The sequence below is a fragment of the Mastomys coucha genome, unplaced genomic scaffold, assembly GCF_008632895.1.
Source record: "Mastomys coucha isolate ucsf_1 unplaced genomic scaffold, UCSF_Mcou_1 pScaffold3, whole genome shotgun sequence".
NCBI lineage: Eukaryota > Metazoa > Chordata > Mammalia > Rodentia > Muridae > Mastomys > Mastomys coucha.
Window position 1 is genome coordinate 65,065,674 of NW_022196909.1, and position 21,355 is coordinate 65,087,028.

At 37.3% G+C, this 21,355-nt stretch overlaps 1 protein-coding gene across 1 annotated transcript; it reads right to left on the minus strand.

Moving 5' to 3' along the window:
* Positions 1-955: 955 nt before the first annotated feature.
* Positions 956-16,356, minus strand: Dazl (deleted in azoospermia like). The gene is made up of 11 exons (XM_031348230.1): positions 16,064-16,356; positions 11,361-11,507; positions 10,950-11,041; positions 10,428-10,479; positions 10,062-10,125; positions 9,834-9,973; positions 8,582-8,653; positions 7,168-7,218; positions 6,407-6,520; positions 5,296-5,394; positions 956-2,860 (listed from the first exon to the last, which is right to left on the minus strand). Exons 1-11 carry the CDS (start codon positions 16,064-16,066, stop codon positions 2,798-2,800), a joined length of 897 nt encoding a protein of 298 aa, XP_031204090.1. The 5' UTR covers positions 16,067-16,356; the 3' UTR covers positions 956-2,797.
* Positions 16,357-21,355: the final 4,999 nt, after the last annotated feature.

A 21,355-nucleotide genomic window follows, 5' to 3' on the forward strand; every position in this document is an offset into this window, starting at 1 on the left:
AAACCATTGTTCACTGAAACAGTTGGTGAATGGCTTTATGGATAGACTATCTTAATACACACACCATTTCTTAAATGTAACCTGTTCTCTGTGGGCTGAGAATAAAGTCACTCACTCAAGTCAAATAGTTTTGACCATAGCAGGAAGCCTGCATCCAAAAATCGTGCCTACAATTCATTCCTTGGCACAGTAGAACTGTCAACTCTCAGCTTAGCTACAATGGAGGTAAAATCCTTTGGTGATTTGAGGGTCATTGAAGTACAGCCTTATGACAATGAAATCCAATGTCTAAGAGCCAAGATTTTAAGGTCTACTAAATATGAAACAAACAAAAAGACTTTATGTATTTATGTTCATTTAAGAAAGTACTAGTAGTGATGTGTTATTTTGAAATATACAGTTAATATGTTTGGAGTTATTTAAAATTTATATTGAGAAATACATATGTATTTTCAGTATTGCTATAGACAAGCATCTACATAAGACTGTTAAATTGTTTTATATCAAACAACTTTTATAATACTCATTTTTATTGTTATAATTTATGATTTTTAAAGAATATGACAACAAAAGATATTGTAGGTACTGAAGGGAAACAAGAATGTGATTTAACTCTATTTACTTAAAACGTTTTTAAATGTTAACAAATTCAGATAAATTGAAATCATGTAACTTTTCTCATTATAATGCAATAAAACTTAAAAAAGCTGCCTTTGTAACAGTGCCTCTTCACAATAGAGTAACTAATTTAGTAACAATATACTAAAATATATGTATTATAAATATGTACACATACATAATTATTGTAGAATGTCTCAAAATGGTTTTTATAAATTAATGCCCTGGTTAGCAAATGCAACACATTTACAATTTCAATCACAAAGACTTACACATGGTCACATATTGTTCACCAAAGTTTACTATCATTTCTAGAGACATGACACTAAGTCAGTGATGCTTTTGAAAAAAGATTTTATTCATATATGTAAAGACAATACGTAATAGGAACATACTTTTAAGTTTAAAATTAAGCTTCCATTTTGAAAGGTTTAGTACTTATCTTTTCTTTCTCCCTTCTCTTCAATACTTGACTCCAACAAAACAGCAGACAAAAGTTTATTCCCTTACTTTTCTTTAAAGTCATATAGCAACAATTACATTTGTGCCTCAGAATTTAGGGTATCATTTATAGTGAGTTGGAGATTTAATCACAGAGTGGTACATGTAAGGACATACACTACAAATACACTGAAATAAGAGGAAAAACTGTAAAAAGAACAAATTTCAGGACACTTCTTTGTTTTCTGGTATACTGACTTGGTGACATAAAAGAATTTTGACTTCAGATATAGAATAAAATTAAGAGTTAAAGATCATTAGGGACAGTTGTGATATGAACCGTTGGGTTCCATTAAGTTAGAATAAGTAGAATATCCATGTTTGAGGGAAAGGGCTAATACAAAATAAACCAACAAGGCATTTTAAAACTCATGTCCCTAGCAGGTCAGATGATGTTCAGCCAATTGTTTTAGTTAGCAAGGTACTATTTCTGTGCTCTATTCCTAAGGCTTCACTCCTGAACGGCTTGCAACTGTTACTTGTCTACTTTATATCAAGGAGCAATCCTGACAGAATAGGAGTAAGATTGCAAAACACTGTGGGTACAAAGGTTCTCTGCTGACACGATGCATAATGTCCAATGATCTAATGTCTATTTAATCTAAAAACAGATTCACTTTAGCACATTTTTGGGATACATTTATGAAACAAAGTTTGAGGTTTAGAAATGTCAAAATTGTCTACCTTGACTGTTTTGGACATATTTTACTTTACAAAGGGAAATACAATAGACTAACAAAACTAAAAATGTATTTACTCTGTAACTACTAATATTTTGAATGTTTTTATAAAAACAATTTCTTTCAGATACTCTGATTAACTTTTAAGTGACATAAAAAAATTTTCAGCACTCTTTAATACCAGTATTTTGCACAATTTTAAGACAGCCATTGAGTTTAGCATTTTAAGAAAAAAAAAAGAGTATTAACTCACTAAGAATAGTTTATACACCTAGTGAAGTTTAGTTTGTCTTGGATTCTTTAAACAAAATTATACCCAGAATTTTAGATATCCTAATTACCATCCCAACCAAATAAATAGGATATATGTATATGTGTGGATTCTAGATAAAGGGTAAAATATTTTGTATAAATGTTAAGACCCACTGATTGGACTGTTAATCTGTTTTCCTGGGTTTAGATAAGGAAGACTTCAATAAAGCTAACTATATATTGAGTTCCACTGATTAAAAATGCAGGTTCTAAAAATTCTGCTTTTGTGGCAAATGTTTAGACAAATAATAAACATAAAGTACAATCTTGTAAATACTGTACTGTTCAGGTACCTGTTAAGAAGTGAAATGCTTGTAGTCAAACTATCAAAATCCTGACCTTTCAAAATAGGTTTATAAAATCCTTTCCTTGAAAATTAGTATTTGCTTTTGAACTCTTAAAATGCCAATTTCAATTAAAAGTCCTTAAGGTAATCTTAAAAGTTATTCCTTTCAACTATTTTTCAATTATTTTTTATCTTTTTTTACTTGCAATTATCTTTTCTTTCAACTATATGATGAACACAGAACCAGTTTCTATATAAACATCTAATGAACAGGTTTAACATAAAACTAGGCAATCTAATGTAACTTATAGAAAGTCTGAGTGATTTATCAAAATTTCTATAATAGTGAAAACTTTTCAGTTTCTTTTAATATTCAAAACCAACAACCTCCTGAGATGAGTTAACAGAGATGATCAGATTTAAGCACTGCCCGACTTCTTCTAAAGTGATGTACTCTTTTATCCTGGAAAAGACAAACACTCATTTTAAATCATTGAAAACTCCACATTACTACTACTGACCTAAGAAAATGAGATAACCAACACGTTGTTTTAACTTTAAATACAATAAATGAGGAAAAGGAGATCATCTTGTAGAACTCTGCAACAATAAATGTGCCAACTGGTTAGGCTCTATTAAATGATAAAATTAAAAAGGAATCCTTCTGGTGACTAAGAATACACATTCTCATAGAGGATGTGGGCTGGATTTCCAGCACCCATGTTTCAGCTCAGAAACTATTAACATCCTCATCTGGCGTCTGTGTACAGACATACACACAAAAATAGCCATCAGCACACACACACACACACACACACACACAGAGAGAGAGAGAGAGAGAGAGAGAGAGAGAGAGAGAGAGAGAGAGAGAGAGAGAACAAGGACACAGCAAAACTCACTTTAAGCAACAAAAAACTCTAGTATTGTTTTTATTAACAACTTCATCTGACAGAAACCATATTGAAAACAGTATTGTATTTTAATCTGAAATCCTTATTTTTGATTAAAAACTAAATCTTGTATATTTAAGGCTCATCTTTAATTTGTGAAGATATTTCATTCTATATAAAGTAAAGGTTAAGAAAATTGAAAATGTTTTCTCAAGGGGATTAGTTCTAGGTACTCTCTCCCCTATGAATATAAAAACCTTAGGGTTGCCCAAATCTCGTATATAAAATGTTTGCATATAAATTGAAGATCTTTCTGTATACTTTAATTTTTTCTCATTTTACCTAATATAAAAAGTTTTACTGCTTTGAGGAGAATAACAACAGAAAGTCTATCCATGTTCAGTACAATTTAAAATATCTTCATATAATCAGTTGAACTCAAGGATTAAAGATTCGTAGATACAGAAAACTGATATAGACACATTATTTTCCTTTACTCTGTTCTTTACAAGCAAATAGTTACAGGAAGGTGAATCCTTAAAAAGAGAAATGGGATTAATAAAATAAAATTTTCTTTTCTACACAACTAGCTTAATCAGGCCCTTTTCCTGGGGACCAGATTCTGTTGTTATGAAAGAGTGACTTGTATGTGGCTAGAAGAGACTCGTTGGTAAAGTACCTGCTGTGCAAGCATGAGCACATGATTCAGATCCCTAGCACTTCCTTAAAAAGGCTGCTAATTGAGTTTTACTATGTAATCATAGTCTTCTAATACTAGGTAAAAACTGAATTTTGAATACTTTGTGCACACGTCTCCCCCCTCATCTCTCCCTCCCCCCATCTCGGTTAGAAATGGAGATTTCTGGGATGGCAAGACATTTTAAATTTGATTTATGGTTGTATAATTTAGTAAATATACTAAAATCCATTGAATTATATAATTTAATTGACTTGTATGATATCCATTACACACCTGTTATTAATCTATTATTTAAAGAAAATATTCCCCTAAATGTAATTTCCTTTACACTAGACTAACCAATTAATAGCTTTCATATTCACAGACTCAAAAGTAAGGAGACCTTAGAGACTTTGTGTTCTACTCATCCAGACTTTACATTTGTAGTTTTAGGGGCTGGAAGAGCAGCACAGTATGGTAAAGCAGTCCCCGAGTTCTACTCTTCGAATAAAATGACCACAATGAGCAGGCCAAGTCATCTGTCCAACTTGGGTGGAAGATTAGAAACCAAATCTTTGCTAAAAAAAATTCAAATATTCATATTCTCTTCCTTTTCAACTCTGGATCAACTTCCATTTTTTTCTTAGTTGGCTATTTTCATCCTTTTCAGTTTTATTCCTTTTCTTTCTCCACAATTCTCAAATATGTTAACCAAGCAGTTCTTTTGTTCTCTTTAGTCCAAGAGCTATAAATTACATTCTGCTTTCAAATATCTTTTGTACCATGTGGTCAAAAGTTTTTTCTTTATCTGCCAACTGTCACAAACCCTTTATATTACATGTGTAGGCCTGAGGTTAACATCTGGAGTCTTTCTGATCTCTACCTTTTTTCATTGTACCTAGAGATCTCTGACATGTGTTGTTTTAGCTACATAGCTTGCTTAGCATCCTGTCTTTGCCTTCTGTAGACTGGAATTCTTAGGTACTAAATCCAACTGACTTTTATGTGACTATACGTTCAAATTCACACTTGCTCAGTAAGTGCTTTATTCACTAGGCCATGTGCCTAATGGCTTATAACCCGTTTAATTTCTCAAGTTTTTTTCCCCCCTAAAGACAAATTATTTCCTCTAAGATTTACATCACATCAAACACATTGCTGGGTAAAACTCGACCACCATAATGGTTTTGGAAGTTATAATAAACACTTCAATTAATTGGTTTAAAAATATGTACACGAAAGGAAAAAATAATTTTTCAATGTTCACACACACACACACACACACACACACACACACACACACCTTTGCTATATATACTATTTTCCTACCTTGAAGTAATCATCCTGAGTAACAAGAGAGTTTCTCAGTCTGTTCTCAGGGTTAAACAGACAAGAGACCACTGTCTGTATGCTTCGGTCCACAGATTTCTGCAACATGAAAGTTTAAAGACAATAATTTTATTAACTGCAAATGGACCTTTTGAAAGTATACTAAGCATATCTCACTTATTCTTAAGAAATTCATAATGAACTCTTACAATTTTTAAGTATTATTTCTAAGAACTCTGATTTAAAAAGCTGAATTTATTAAATGTTATTTCCTTTGAAGATTTATTTTTTCTATTACAGAAATCAGCTTTAATATTTCAAGAAAAAAGTATTCAGAATGAAATGTCAGTAATTGTACAAGCTACTTTAATTTATATACACACATTATGTATGTATGTACGTATGTATTTGTATGTGTGAAGTTGGTTTGTTTTTTGGAAACAGACTTATGTAACCCTAGGCTTGTCAAATTTGCTATGTAGCCAAGGCCGATTTTGAACTTATTTACCTCTCTAATGTTGTACATCACTATACCATCTTATTTTTCAAATTTTAAGAATGTGGAACTGTGGATCAAATCAGGTGATAAATTACCTTACTGTTCAGTAGTTTTCTTTTTGTATTTTCACTGAGGTGTGCCCAATGAAATTTCCCATTATAGATATTCCCAACATATCAACTGCTTCATTAAATCGTATGAATTGGAATTTGAGAGAATATGTTCAATACCAAATAATTTTTAAACACAATGTTGTAGAATACCACAAATGGTATGTATTACTATTTAGCTAAATAAAAACCTTATAAGATACCTGGCAAATATAATTCATACTAATTATAGAAACCTGGCCACTGAATTCTGCTAAGTCATACTAACCAATAACCTAAAAAATGTTTAAGAAAAAATATTACAACAGAGGATAGGACAAAGGACTCAAAAAATCTCAAAATTTGAAGTGTCATTATTTTGTACATTAATTGCAGAGTTTCCTAAACTCTGCAGGTTGACTTTTATTTTTAAACTTGGGCAAACAGATCTACTTGTCAAAGAACCATTACTAATAAACATAAATAAAAATATAAAAATTAGTAAACAAAATTAGATGTTTGCCTTTTGTGGGCCATTTCCAGAGGCTGGAGCAGCATCATGAACTGAACATTCATTGGGCAAAATATCAGCTCCTGGATCAACTTCACTGCAGTGGTAGTTAACAGTTGTATAAGCCTATACATATAAAATGATGAAAAAGTACAATTAAAGAGAACCATACATTCTAAGTCATCTGTTCTTCAAAATGCTATTTCAGAAAGTTTTAAACTGAAAGACTAAAAGTAAGTCTTATTTTAAAATGTCATTTGTCAACATTATCAGAATCAGGATTCTGAGAAAAGTATAATATGAAGTAATAGAGTATGGGAGAATTTTCTTGATATATTTTTAAAATATCCAATCTCACGAAAGTTAAAAGCTTCAGTGTTTTACAGTTGGTATTCTTCCTTTACTCCTTTTATAAAGTATTAGTGGTAAAATTTTTGTCTTGCTCCTATACATTTTCTCTCAATAGCACAATTACAGGCAGGCTCTAGGAAGAACAAATGCCAATTCTGAATCTAATATTAAACTACTTTTGTGGGTTATGTATCATGCCAACAAGTAACCAAAAACTTATTGTGCATGAAGCAGCCATTGTGCCTGGATGTACAAAAATAACGTGGAAAAAAAGAGCAGTTTCCCTCTCATGTGTGTATGTAATTGAGGTAACAAGTAAAATATGTACTATAAAAATGCAATTAAAATATACAATATGGCAAAGAAATATATTAGAAAACACTGTAAGACTAATAAGAGTATGCTCAGCTAATTTATTTTACCGGAGGTATAACATAACTCCTCTGCTCTCCAGCAGGCCACTGCGGTGGCATCTTAAGAAAAGGAAACAAAGATTATTTAATCACACATTTTTACAAAAGAGGCATTAAGACAATGTGAAAGTACACCTTATGCTGACTCAATTTCTTATAAAACAGAACTAAAGATAAGTACCTTTATGCTTCTGATATCTGTGTACTTCTCATTTCCTTCTATATATAAACCTCACATTTTCTCAGAAGTTGGCATTCAGGAAAATTTAATAAGACAGTGGCTCTTGGAAATTATCACTAAAGCTATAGCCATAGGTTATAAATATAGTCACATCTATTGGAAGAAATTTATGGAACTACTATCTCATAGCATCCAGCTCAATTAAAACACTAACAAACAGACTGGATGTTCTAAGCACTGGGTAATATTTTTATTTCAACCTACCCTATAAAAATTTATAAAAATTAACCTGGAGTTTTTGGGTATTTAACAGCAGTGAAAGAATGCATGCTGAAATAATAACAGAAGATATCGAATCTCTGTTAACAGTCTGAACAAAATTTTTCTTTGTCAAAATAATATTGATGCCTGAATTATAGATTACGTCTACTTTCCTTTAATTTTAAAGAGTTACTATGTGGCAGTTTTATATAAACACATACTATACTAATATACCAAATTATTTTCCATTCCCGTAAGTTATCTGACAATTCAAATCCCTCCCCCTAGGGCTCAGGGAACCCTGGGGAAGAAGAGGCAGAAAGAGTTTTAGAATCGGAGGGGATGGAGGACACCAAGAAAACATGGCCTCCTCTCACACGAACTTACAGGGACAGACGCAGCATACACAGATATGCACTAGGTCCTCTGCATAGACAGACATTATGGCTTCCAATTTAGTATTTTTATGCGATTCGTGAGTTTGTGAATGAATGAGTCTCTAATTTTTGTACCTTCTCTTTTTCCTTCCATTTGTTTTGTTTAATGCTGATGCATTAAGTTTTTGTTTTGGTTTTTATTATTATCCCTTATGTGGGAGTATAAGCAAGTCCCAATTAAGTGATTTCTTTCATAAGAATTGCTGTGGCCATTGTGTCTCTTCACAGCAATAGAACACTAAGATACCTTAGAAACCCATTTATAAGGAGTAGGTGAGAATGGGATGGAAGTGTGGGGTTGGGAGGACTATAAGAAGGGAAAACCATAATCAGGATTTTGTTTTGTTTTTTTGAGACAAGAGTTTCTCTGTGTAACACTGGCTATCCTGGAACTCACTCTGTAGACCAGGCTGGCCTTGAACTCAGAAATCTGCCTGCCTCTGCTTCCCAGGTGTTGGGCTTAAAGGCGTGCACCACAACCTCTCAGCCATAATCAGGGTATTATGTGTGAGGAAAAAATCTTTTTCAATAAATGAAAAAATACCTGATAATTATAAACAGGCAGCTGATATCCAGTGATGACCTGAACTGGTGAACTTGGGTAAGGAGGATATGCCTGAGAATAAAGTATACAGAAAAAAAGGATAATACAATAAATTTGAGAAAATAAGAGTATCATTTAAAATACAACAAAATACATTTTTTTCCTATATATAAGCAATGCTATAAATAGAAATATAGATGCTAAATAAATGATTGGCTTTATGAAGAAGTATTTCTTCTCAAATGAAGAAATATTAGGCAGGAAGGAAGAAAAGACAATGTTATTGACTGCTTTTCCAAGCCAATAACTCCCTAAGGAGGTCATCATACACTGATTATAAATACAGTTCTAGTAGGAGAGTTAAATTAATATATCTTATTTCCTTATAAAAACATGTTTGCACAGTACTATCAACAGCAACACCAGCAGATAATCTCTAATATTCCTCTGGTATTTATGATTTTCTTCTGTATTTAACTTCTAAAAGTTAAGGGAATTACAATCTGAAACTAGAAAAAGAGATAAATCAGTGTTTCCTATACTTATATTTATTGAACGAAAACACTAAGCAGGTCACATATGGACACCTTGTATTAGTTAGGAATAAGTAGGGATTTTCTTCTAAGTCATACTTAGAGCAAGAAAAGATAAGATACAGTCTATATTCCACACATATAAATAAGATTTTACTTTTTACTTTTTTTTCTCTCAAATTCATAAAGTAAAACGTACCAATGTTTCAATAGGCATAGTAAGCATGAAAATTAAGTGTTAACCAACTTCAGACAAATTAAATGCATGAAAACGTATGATTTAGAACCAAAATAAACCCAGATGTCAACGACTTACCTGAGGAGGCATTTGGAAAACACTGCAAGTACAACATAGAGTAATTGATGGGCTTTGGGAAGCTATCAACTAAGAGAACTTACAAAACTGCTTTCTAATACTTAAAAACATTTTCTATTTTAAAAACTGATTTTTACAAAAAAAAGAAAGAAAGAAAAAGGTAATAGTAAAATTCTTCTCTACATATTTTTCTATGTGTCTTAATGTAGCTACCAGGGTTCTAACTTAAAGGCTTATAAACTACAGAGAAGCAGATTTCAGCTTAGCATAAAAAGCACTAAGAATGAGAGTATTCCAATAAAGAATGGAGTGTGATACCACTTAACATCCAAACTGTGCATATAATTTCAGAGCTTAAAAAAAGAGTATTAAGTATAAGAATAAAAATGCAGGCAGTTTTTACCTGAACATACTGAGTGATAGGATTCATCATGGTTGGAGGCTGCATGTACGTCTCAGCATTGGGACTACTCCAAACACTCTGGAACTGCGGTGGAGGAGGAGGATTAAAAATCAAAGGACGTGGCTGCACATGATAAGTACCTTTAAAAAAGTAAAAAGAACAAAAGTTACACTGTGTTCTCTGAAAACCTAAGCAGTTTCATCAAGGAAAACTTCTGGTTTTACTCACATAAATTTTGTTTCCTGATTGCAGGGCCCAGTTTCAGCTTTTTACCATGGAAATTTATCTGTGACTAAAAACAGTAACACATAATTTAATCTTTCATTTCCAAGACTTCGGCAAATACTACTATGCTGAGCCTTACTTTAACCAAGTATCACAATGCATCAAATCCCATTTCTAATTCTGTCTCCAGTTGATAAAGCTAGAGGCCTCCAAAGCAAGCAGGTTCTGACAAGTTACAAAAAATTACATTTTGATTATAAACAGTAAAGAATCCTATCTTCTCTGTATTTTATGAAAGACTGAATATCCAGGACTTACTCAACACTAAAGCCTTGCTAAAGAAGAGTTTTAAAAAAGACTGTTACTTACTTCTACTATCTTCTGCACATCCACGTCATTATAAAATGAGACAAATCCATAGCTAGACAAACGAATGAAATGCAAAATCATAACTAAATAGTACCATGGTTTAGACCTAACATCCTATGTAATAGAAAGTGATAATGAAAGATCAATATATTGTGATAAATATACTGATACATAGAGAACAGATTCTCTATAATACCACTGCTGTTTTCTTAGTATGTCAGAGTGTGATAATATTAACATTCATTAACAAATGCTTATTATTTAAGGCAAGTCAGCTAAAATTTAAGATAGTGTGGAATGTGCCAAGAAAATATCTAATAATTCATTTGTGCAAAATAGAAAATATTGAAATACAAACACTAGCAAAAGAACTGATTTTTAAAAAAAAACCTTTGTCCATACATTATCAAAAGCAACTATTTCATTAGTTAGCATGCCCATTTTAGTCTTGTCTGACATCCAAGCATCTCTGGCCATATTCTGTTCTATAGATAGTAGCTTATATCAAGTATGTTTACATACCCCTTCGACACACCAGTTCGGTCAGTGATTATCTTCACTTCTTTTACTGAGCCATATCTGGCAAAGAAACTCCTGATTTCGGTTTCATCCATCTATAGAAAAGAATTGAATTTCAAGAGTAAAAATTAAGCATTCAAAATAAAAAAGATATTTGATTATGTGAAAGTCAATCTCTAGTATTCGCAAACTATTCCATTTCATTGAGTATACTTTTAGTTTCTATGTATTTTAAAACCAAACCTGCATAAAATTTAAAACAATAGAATATCCTTTTAGGTCTACACATCAGCTCCCTTTGCCCACCAACACTTTAAATAGTTAAATCAAGCACTCCTCCCACCTTGTCCCACCCCAACACTAGTTGGCTTCACAATTTCATTTTAAAGTTTGAATGAAATATGAATACAATACCCTAACATCAATTCCACCAACAAAAACAGTGTTTGGCATGATTTTGCCTTCTGGCAAAACATATCCTTGACTGGTGGTTGCTGATGAAGACTGAGTACTGGCCTCCCTGGAGACAGCTGAATTTGGAGCCTCAGAAGTTGTGGCAGACTGAAATTTGGAAAACAGACAATTTTAAATATATATACACGCACACACACGTATATACACACGTGACAAATTATGTAAAACATTTCTATTTAACCTAAAATAGCAATACAGTGTAGTTTAGCTTCAGGACTTAGAGAACTGGCATAGAAATTAAATAAAAGGATGTGGTACTTTCAGAAACATCCTTCTTACTGTTACCATTTTAAAAACAAGTATGGTGGTTTGAATTAAGAATGGCACCTATAGGCTTATAGAATGGAAGCTTGTTCACCATTTGAAAGAATTAGGAGGAAGAAGTATGACACTGGAGATGGGTATCAGAAGGCCAAGCCAGGCCCAGAGGCTCTTTTTCTATTGCCTGTGGAGCTGGGTGTAAAACTCTTAGCTCTCTCTCCAGTATCATATCCAGCTCTATGTACCATGCTTCAGCCAATGAACTAAACCTCTGAAACCGAAAGCAAGACCCACTACATGGCTTTCTTTTTTAAGAGTTGCTGTGGTTATAGTATCTTTTCACAGCAACAGAACACTAAGACAACACATTTTTAAAACGTGTATAAGCATTTTGTCTGCTTGTATGTATGTGCTAGTGCCTGCAGAAGCCAGAGAGAGCTGGATCTCCTGGAATTGAAGTTACAACTGTGAACTGTTATAAGGGTCCTCTGCAAGGGAAGCAAAAGTGCTGTTAACAACTGATCCATCTCTGCCCAATCGTGTCACCTTTTACACTATATTATGAAAAAAAAATGCCAACTTTACAGTTTATAAAAAGATTTTATTTGATGAACTTGGTGAAAAGTTCTGATCTGTGAAGATTAAAACCGTTATGGAAATACTACTAAATTTCCATTTTACTGGTTATGTTAAACCAAAAGCATATTAAAACCCCAAGTAGACAAAACAGCTATTCAAAACTCCTAAAAAGTATCAAACTCTTAAATCAACTTTTTCTTTGCCTTTCTATTATCAAATTAACAAATTCTATAATTTTAACACTCCTATATTAATGTGTGACTGACTTTAGAAATAAATGAGTTATGAAAACATTACTGGCACATCCTATTCCCTAATATTGTTTAATGCTCTTTTGAAAGTTTTTTTGTTTCTTTCTTGAATAAAAGCTATATTCAAGGGACATTTCCATATAAGCTTCACTGCCAATTTGAAATTTTCAGAGGGTTAATAGAACCAACACCATCTTTTATTTTCAGATGAAGTCTACATACAACTCATTTTTTTCTTCATTTTGGCCCAGACTCTTTTAAAGCGACATACAGTAGATTCTTAATATGATTTTTTCCTAAAGTAGAACTTATTGGGAATGTTTATAGAGAAGATGCAATACAACAAAGCACAACAAAAATGGACTTAGTCAAAATATCTAGATTTATGTCTCTAAATTATAAGCAGCATGCATGTATCTCTGGCAGATTACTTTGAGAATGACAAATTGGTGAACTCATTTTATAAAGATATAAAGTAGTATGCCAATAAAAGTATCTTGTATTTGAATTTATTTTCAATGGAGTTAGAAAAGTCCCCCTCCCCTAAATTTTACTATCTTGACTGACTTTATAAACTGAATGGAATTTTGGTAAACTATTATATGTCACATCCACTCAAAATCCACTTATGAAACCGATAATAGGTAAATACTGAAGGGAAAGCTAGTATATATAACTTGCTTATATGTTTGTAAACATGTCAAGAAGCTAAAAATATCTATTGGTTTTTAAAAGATTAACTTCATAAAAATTTTAGAAATTAAAAATTGTTAAATCCTTTTTTGCTTTCATCTATTTAAGTCTGTATTTGCTATTTTGTGTTCCTACTTGGGAACTACCTTATTTCTCTGAACAGTAAATCCCCTTTGTGATATTTCATGACAATGAAATGGCAGGGAGTAAAATTATTAAATCTTTTCTTTTTACTATCTTACAATTTAAGTTTCATCCGAAATGGAACTACTATACATGCTATGCATCTTGGACTATTTAGAACCTGACTAGATTTGGTTTGCTAGTAGACAATCTAACAATCTCTACTCAATTTTTTTTATTCAAAAATAAACTCAAAACTTAAAACAATAGTTCCGTAATTTTTTTTAGGATTCCATCTCAATTTCCCCTTCTTGTATGGATGACCTTAGGATTTATTTGTATTTGTTAATCCTTTTTACTGCTGTCTGTACCACAATACATAAATACATTTCAATTCAGAAGTGCAATATTTTACAATATTGCACTATAAGTTAAAATATAGATTCTCAGTACTGCAGGAGTACTTATTAAAAGTCTAGGAACATTTCTGAATGTCGCCAGTGAGAGGTAAATGTCTGTCATCTGTTAGGCAGTCAGGGATATTTCCATAACAAATGATCCCCATAACAAAGTATTACTGGGACCAAAACCTGTATAGGGATATAATGAAAAATCCTGTTATGGTACCTCTAGAACTGAAGAGGAAATAATTGTTGGGAAGAACTTGCTTTCCATTGTTTAAAATTTTGGTTTCCTTTCTTAAAAATTAATTAGAAAAAAAATCTCAAATGTCTTCTAATTGTATTCTTTATACAAAAGTAAAATGATGTTTGAGAAAAGTTTAATAAAGAGAAAAATAAATCATTAAATATTATAGGATGCTTGATTTGGGCTTAAACTACCTGTTTCATCAGAGTAAATATCAAGTTGGTTTCATCTTAATAGTGTAATATGTATTAAAGAAGGCACACTAGGCACCCTAGTCCAGTAGGTGGCACTCAAAACCAAGAAAGCAAAGAACTCCATTTTAATAAGACCTAATGCCTACTACATGTTTAATATTGTTTTACCTAAAACACCCACAACTGATAGATACTTTCCTTATAAAATATGACCAAAACCACTCTACAATCAAATACTTGTAAATCAGTTTGATGTTCAGGAAAGTGTAATTTTATACTTAAGAGATAGAGTATTATGTAACTCTGGCTGGCCTGAAACCATGCTATGTAGAACAGGCTGGCTTCAAACTCATGCCTCTACTTCTTGAGTACAATTATTTATTTTAAATGACGTCTTATGTTGCCAAAGTTGACCTGAACTTCTAAAGGGCTCAAGTGATCCTCTTGCCTTGGCATCTGGCCCCTATTGCCCCCAATAGTTGAGATTTTCCACACACCTACATGCTCACACTACTGACCCTGGTGGTAGGGTATCTTACCCATAAATAGACGATAATAGCATACTGAAAACAAATTGTATTAAATTTAAGACAGATTAATTATTCCTCCAAATGAGCTATGCGTGTAAATGAGAAGTATTAGAATACCAGCAATGAACTTGGCAACTAGCACACAAAACTTTTCTATTATGTACAGTAACATATTTCATTATATTTGAATATCCACATATCAAATATAGCTAGAAGCCGAGAATACTGTTATTAAAGATTTCAGGATAACATTTTTTGAAATGTAATTAAACCACTATGCTAAGCAAATTCCCATGCATGTTACAAATACTGGCCAAGACAAAGTCTGCAGGCATCAAATTTTTAACTCTAATGTAGTGAAGAAACTGTCCAGTATTGTGCGATTTTAATTACTGTTGATAGACAATTACTTATTTCACATAACTATTTTAAAAGTCCAACTTAATTTAACATCTGTCATAAACTGTATGAATTTCTTCCTTTCCCTCTAAAATGGAAAAAAAAATTCTACACGAATGTGCAACATTTAAGGGATTGGTGACGTTTCCCGTACTATTTCTGAGGGAGGGTCTCCCTGTGGCCCAAGCTGGCCTGGAACCTCCTCTGCCGGCTTCCAGGCAGTGGGGGGAGGGACTACGCACTTGTCCTGCCCAGCCTTCCCCGCCTGCGCCCCGCCCAGGCCTCTGGCTCCTCCCCCAGCCCTCGCACGCCCAGCTAACGCAGAGCCGCCTCCTTCCCACAGGCACCACGGGCGACAGGGCCTGTCCAATGGCGGAGGTGCCGCCGGCCTTCAGCCTCCACAGGCCCCCACGGCGCAGCCAGCCGAGGCGCCCCCTGGCGGAGGAGCCCAGGCCGGCACCTGCCCGTAAGCTGTGGCGTGGCGCTCGGGAGGAGGAGCTGGGCCGCAGGGCGGGGCACAGGCCGCGGAGGGCCTCACCCTGGGCCTACTCCTGCAGGCGCCTCAGCCCAAAGGCGGGAAAGGGCTGTCACGTGACACCCAGGGCGTGCACGTGGCCCACCCGGGAGCAGCCCGAGGTCCCCAGGGCTGCCCGCCATCTCCCCGCTGCCCGCCATCTCCCTGCGGCCCGCCATCTCCCCGCGGCCCCTCAGTGCTCGTGTAGGCCGCAAAGCCAGCAAGGCCGCGCCTCTCGCCCTCCGGGCCTCACCCTGGGGGCTGCCCGGTGGGGGACCCAGAACCGAAGTACGAAGGGACCCCCTTTTTCGCCCTCTCCCCACTTCTTTGTGCTACCCAGAGAAAAGTCGAATTTTAGCCTCCGTGTAAGGGGTCGAATTTTAGCCTCCGTGTAAGGGGTTGCGGCCTCTGGCCGGCCTTGCACGGCCACCGGGGCCTGCTCTCGACTCACCATGATGGCGGCCGGAGTTCGGGTGGTGAAGGCTCGAAGGTGGAGCAGAAGCCTCGCGCTGCTGGCAGCTACCCGGAGGTGGGGGGTCGTGGGGGCGGCTGCGGGGTGGCTGAGGTGGCTACCCGGCCGCCCACGGGGGGGCAAGAAGCCGAGGCGGCGGTGGAAGGAGAGCCGAGGGCCACAGAGATGGCGGAGCCCCGAAGCGAGCGTGGCGAGGGTCGCCGAGTCACTGAGGCGTGGGCTGCGCGCCCCCGGGGATGGTCATGCGTGGCTGGCCTCGTGGTGAGCTCCAGCCAATCAGCGGCCGCGCTTGGCCCTCGCAGGGGGGGCTGGGGGACCCACGTCGCTCACCCGAGTGCGTGATGGGTGCACGGAGCATGCGCGACGTCAGGCGCTCGCTCGCGTCGGCGAGCTAGGCCCGAGCGCTGTGACAGACAGACGGACGGACTCGCACCACTCCCCGCCCCCCACCCCCCCAAACGTGGCCGAAGCCCCTCTGAACTAAGTCCCGGGCAGAACTGTGGTCAGAGTTCTGTCGGGAAAGCATGTATTCACGTCATGGCCTCAAAATGGCGCCCTGGAGGCGTAGACAGTGTGATCCTGTCCTCAAAGCTCGGAGATCGCATTTCAAATTTACAAAATGACCGCAGAAATAATGAAATAACAGGGGCGTCTAGAAAGCAGGCCTTGCCTGGCCAGACCCCTTGGACCCCCTTTTTCAGCCACATTTAGAAGGTCGAGTCCGTGTGCATGATGGCTTCACGCCTCTCAGGCCGGTCAGACTTTTTTTTTTCTTCCGTCCCCCCCCAGCCCCCCTTTCAGATAAGTGTCTGAATTATCGGGTACAGTGGACACAGCAGTGAACACACAAGAGAATATTTCCCCCCTCGTGGAATTTAAGTTGCAATGCGAGCGTTTCTCTTGTAGGCTTTACAGAAACAAGCTAGGCCGGCTCAGAGAATTCTAGAACATTCTCAAGGTCGGGGACGTGGGGCCCTACCTACCGCAAAGCCAGGCTGTAGGGTGGTTGGTGGAGACGATCTTACGTTGCAGACCCACCTGAGCACCGCGTTCCCGCGTGACTACCTTTTGTACAATGAAAAGTATTACGGCTCTTTTTTTTTTTTTTTTTTGAGCTGGCAAAACGACTTAAAATTGTCATTAAATACACCGTATTAATAAAATAATAAAAACAAAAATGAAAATAAAGTAAATAAGGATAGATGCACCTAATTGAAGTGGGGGGAGATTCCAAAATTCCAAAAATAAAAATAAGCTCGAAACTACAGCGGTGAAGATCCGATGCTCCGCTGGCCTTTGATAGGCGGCTACTTTGTGCTGTGGGCAATCTAACAAAGGGCCTGGACTGTCCTAATTTTAGTATAGAGAAAACACCGCAAACGTCTGGACTGGTCGATTAATGAGCAGGGGCTAGGTGGCTCTAGGCTCTGTCGTACTAGGCCTTCCTGTTGAAATGGTGCAGACCGCTCTGGATTTGAGCACCCTGCAGCAAGCCAGGATGCTGGAAAGGCGCTGTCCTACGGGAGAGCACCGTGGGCACTAGATCCAAACCGCAATCACTTAACTCTGATTGGAATCTGACGTTCCATACCTGCACTTTCCAAGTTTGGCATTTTTATTTATGACCTGTTTGTTAGTAGAATCTTGTTATGAAGAGACAGGTTTTCCCAGTTCACTATCCCCTTCCCTGCAAAAAGATTCTTAAGCATGGTGTTTCTTAAACGCTCAGAAAAAGGAAACAAAGGCCAATGTGGAGAGATAGTGAGGGGTCTTCTCAGAAAAGGACATTTCAAAGAGAACCCTCCTGGAAGTGGGGCCTGGAGACGAAGGCTCCTAATGCCAGCTGCTTGGGAGGAGAGGCTGCCCTGACGGTTTAGTGACCCTGTCTCAACATAAAAAGAAAAGAGAATTGTGCAGAGGGTGCCACACAGGCCGAGCACCTGCCTAGCTTATTCGCGAAGGATGTCCTGGCTTTAATTCCCTGGAAACAGCTCTGTCTCTCTGTCTGTCTGTCTGTCTGTCTGTCTGTCTGTCCGTCCGTCCCTCCCTCCCTCCCTCTCTCCCTCTCTCTCTTTCTCTCTTTCTGTCACACACACACACACACACACACACACACACACACACACACACACACACACACACACACACACACACACACACACCCCGAAAGATTATAAAGCATTTACGGTGAATAGGAATGGCATGTTTGGATTGTATGAACTTTTTTTCTTTTTCTGTCTCTGTCTTTGGTCTTTTAAGACAGACTTGCTCTGTGTAGCCCTGGAATTCTCTCTGCAGACTATGCTGGCCTCGAACTTACAGAGACCCACTTGCCTCTGCCTCCTGAGGGTCCACCACTCCCAGCTCTTTTACTGCTTTAGCATACACTTTAAATAGAAAGCTAATAAATACCTCCCCTCTTAAATAATTCAAAGGCCTCAGGGTGTTTTTATTAGTAAACCCCTCTCCCAGTTTAAACTGGTCAGTTTTCAGATTCCTTCTGTTAGCCTCCTATAAGTCAGCCATCATGGTTTTTAGACTGACCCACATAGAGAAACCTTGTGCTCTCCATATTACCTCCTGTTCTCCTGGCTCCCTCCCAGTTTACTCCTGCTCCATTTCTGCTTTATCTCTCTATCACAATACACCCTATTCCCCTTTTCTGGCATGATCACATTCTCCACCCTGGACCATTACTAAGTACTTAACCTGTGTGGTTATCTGGATTGCAACAAACATATCAAAAAATTCTTAAAGCATATAAAAGCTAATGTTTATATAAAAGAGAAAATATGCAATTTTCTTGAAGTCTGGGTTGCTTCACACAAGATAATTTTTATAGTTCCATCCATTGGCCTGCAAACTTCGTTTTTCTTAGTAGATGAATAATAAATAGTCCATTGTGCTTCACAGACTGTGTTTCCTCTTTTGAGAATTCTCTGATTAATTCTAGATCTTATTTTTTAGTTGATTTTTGTTTCTTCATGTTAGGTTGTTTCATTCTTTATACAGTCTGGATATTAATCCTCTGTCCCATGTTGTACACTGCCGATTGGCCTAAACGATGCTGCCCTTTACTGTAACTGGTTCTCACCTTGATGAGTCTCATTTATTAATGTTTGGTCTTCATGCCTGTGGTATCTGTGTCCTATTCAGATAGTCCTTTCCTGTGCCAAAGAACCGAGCTTATTCCTCCCACTGAAAAGGTTTTGCTCAGTGTGCATGAGGGCTTCTTAGTAGTCAGATAGTCCTATGGACAGAGCTCCCTCTTATCCCCCTTTTAAAAGGATATATACATTAAAATTTCAAAACTCATGTTAATTGTCCCAAAGAAAGGTTCAGGACCCATATCTCTTTGTTTAACTTACATGGTTGCATATTTTAATTATATTATTTTGTGTGTATGTGTGTGCTTAATCATTATCTTGTTTCTTAAAATTCTATGAACAAGATGAAGTTCTTGTTCAAGTTGACAACTTCTATTTATATGAGCACTTATAAGTCTACTTGGTGCTAAGTACATGGTGTGCAAACTATAATCACACGTAGTCAGGCAGTCTACACAATCATACATAAGACATTTAAAACCCAAGATTTTGAATGTTGTTGTTTGTTGAGATGATGTTTCTATAATTTTCATTGTGAAAAAGAAATATAACAGGGTTCTCTAGAGATATATTGCTAGATCTAGATTGTACCAGCTGGTTTTGTGTGTCAACTTGACACAGACTGGAGTTATCACAGAGAAAGGAGCTTCAGTTGGGGAAGTGCCTCTATGAGATCCATCTATAAGGTATTTTTCTCAATTAGTGATCAAGGCAGGGAGGGCCCATTGTGGGTGGTGCCATCCCACGGCTGGTAGTCCTGGGTTCTATAAGAAAGCAACTAGTACCCTCGGAGCTCCCAGGGTCTCAACCACCAACCAAGGACTGCACATAGAGGGGTCTGATTGTTCAAGCAGCATGTGTACGGTAGAGGATTGCAAAATCGATCATCAATAGGAGGAGAGGACCTTGGCCCTGTGAAGGTTCTATGCCCCAGTGTAGGGGAATGCCAGGGCCAGAAAGTGGGAGAGGGCGGGGTGGCAGGCATGGGGAGGGGGGAGGCAACAGGGGTTTGTTTTTGTTTGTGTTTTTGTTTTTTGGAGGGGAAACTGGGAAAGGAGAAATTCGCATGTAAATAAAGAAAATATCTAAAATAAAAAAAAAAAAAAAAAAAAAAAAGAAAGCAAGCTGAGCAAGGTAGGAGAAGCAAGACAGTAAGGAACATCCCTCCACGGCCTCTACATCAGCTCTTGCTTCCTGACCTGCTCGAGTTCCAGTCCTGACTTCCTTTGGTGATCAACAGCAGTGTGGAAGTGTAGGCTGAATAAACCCTTTCTTCTCCAACTTGCTTCTTGGTCATGAAGTTTGTGCAGGAATAGAAACCCTGACTAAGACCTAGATCATGCAAAAATAAAATCAGACACATGAGAGGGGGCACTCAGGAGTATTGAGGGCAGGGGAGGGGTTTTATTTCAGAGTAAAATGGGCCTGGAGAAACTAGGTAGAAATAGCAGGTGTTCAGACTTGGTGGAGCCTGCTGTAACAGACCCTTACTGTGTCATCTTGTCTTGCAATTGGCAGTTTAACCTCTGAATCACAAACCATTAAAATGACAAAAACCACCTTGGTTATTGCCTGATGTTACCTCCTTAGTCTAATCTAAAAGAGATAAAGTCATACCTTGAGGGACCAGGGGGAAGTTTTATGGGTGTCTCCATTTTGTTGTGCAGCCCCATGATCTAGTGAGCTCATGTCCCATCAGGGCATCAGTCCCTGTGGGGTTCACACATCTCACAGATGAAACCTGGACTGTTATACCCTGCCCTTTAAAAAGGACGCTTTATTTGGGTTAGTGTGGACGTCGGAGACCGCACCTATGGCCTTGGCAGGAAGGCCCAAGAGGGCAAAACCAGAAACAGGAAGGAGCTCCCGCCATGGTCTCAGCTCAAGGAAACGGAGTTCATGTGTTGCTGTTAGTGTTGTCAGAATCCCAGTGTGAGGTCTCTCTCAGGGTTGCAGGAGAGACGAGAGAAGCAAAAGAAATGAAGATGCTTTTAAAAACGCAAAAGTTTGTTCGCAGGTGGAGAGGAACTTTCAAAATTTCAGTAAGCAATGTTACCAGCACAGTTGGAGGCTGGTCCATGGTGTTGTACCTGGCACAGAGTCAGGGGCTGGCTTTTACCTTATGGTCCATGGTGTGGCTGTACACTTTCTCCCTGACACAGAG

What these genes read in the sequence shown, in the direction of transcription:
- Dazl (XM_031348230.1), bottom strand. An exon ending in ATGTGCAGAAGATAGTAGAA is followed by an intron (nt 10,126 to 10,427) that starts GTAAGTAACAGT and finishes TACTGTTTTTAG; the next exon opens with TCACAGATAAATTTCCATGG. An exon ending in CTGGAAATGGCCCACAAAAG is followed by an intron (nt 5,395 to 6,406) that starts GCAAACATCTAA and finishes TTCATGTTGCAG; the next exon opens with AAATCTGTGGACCGAAGCAT.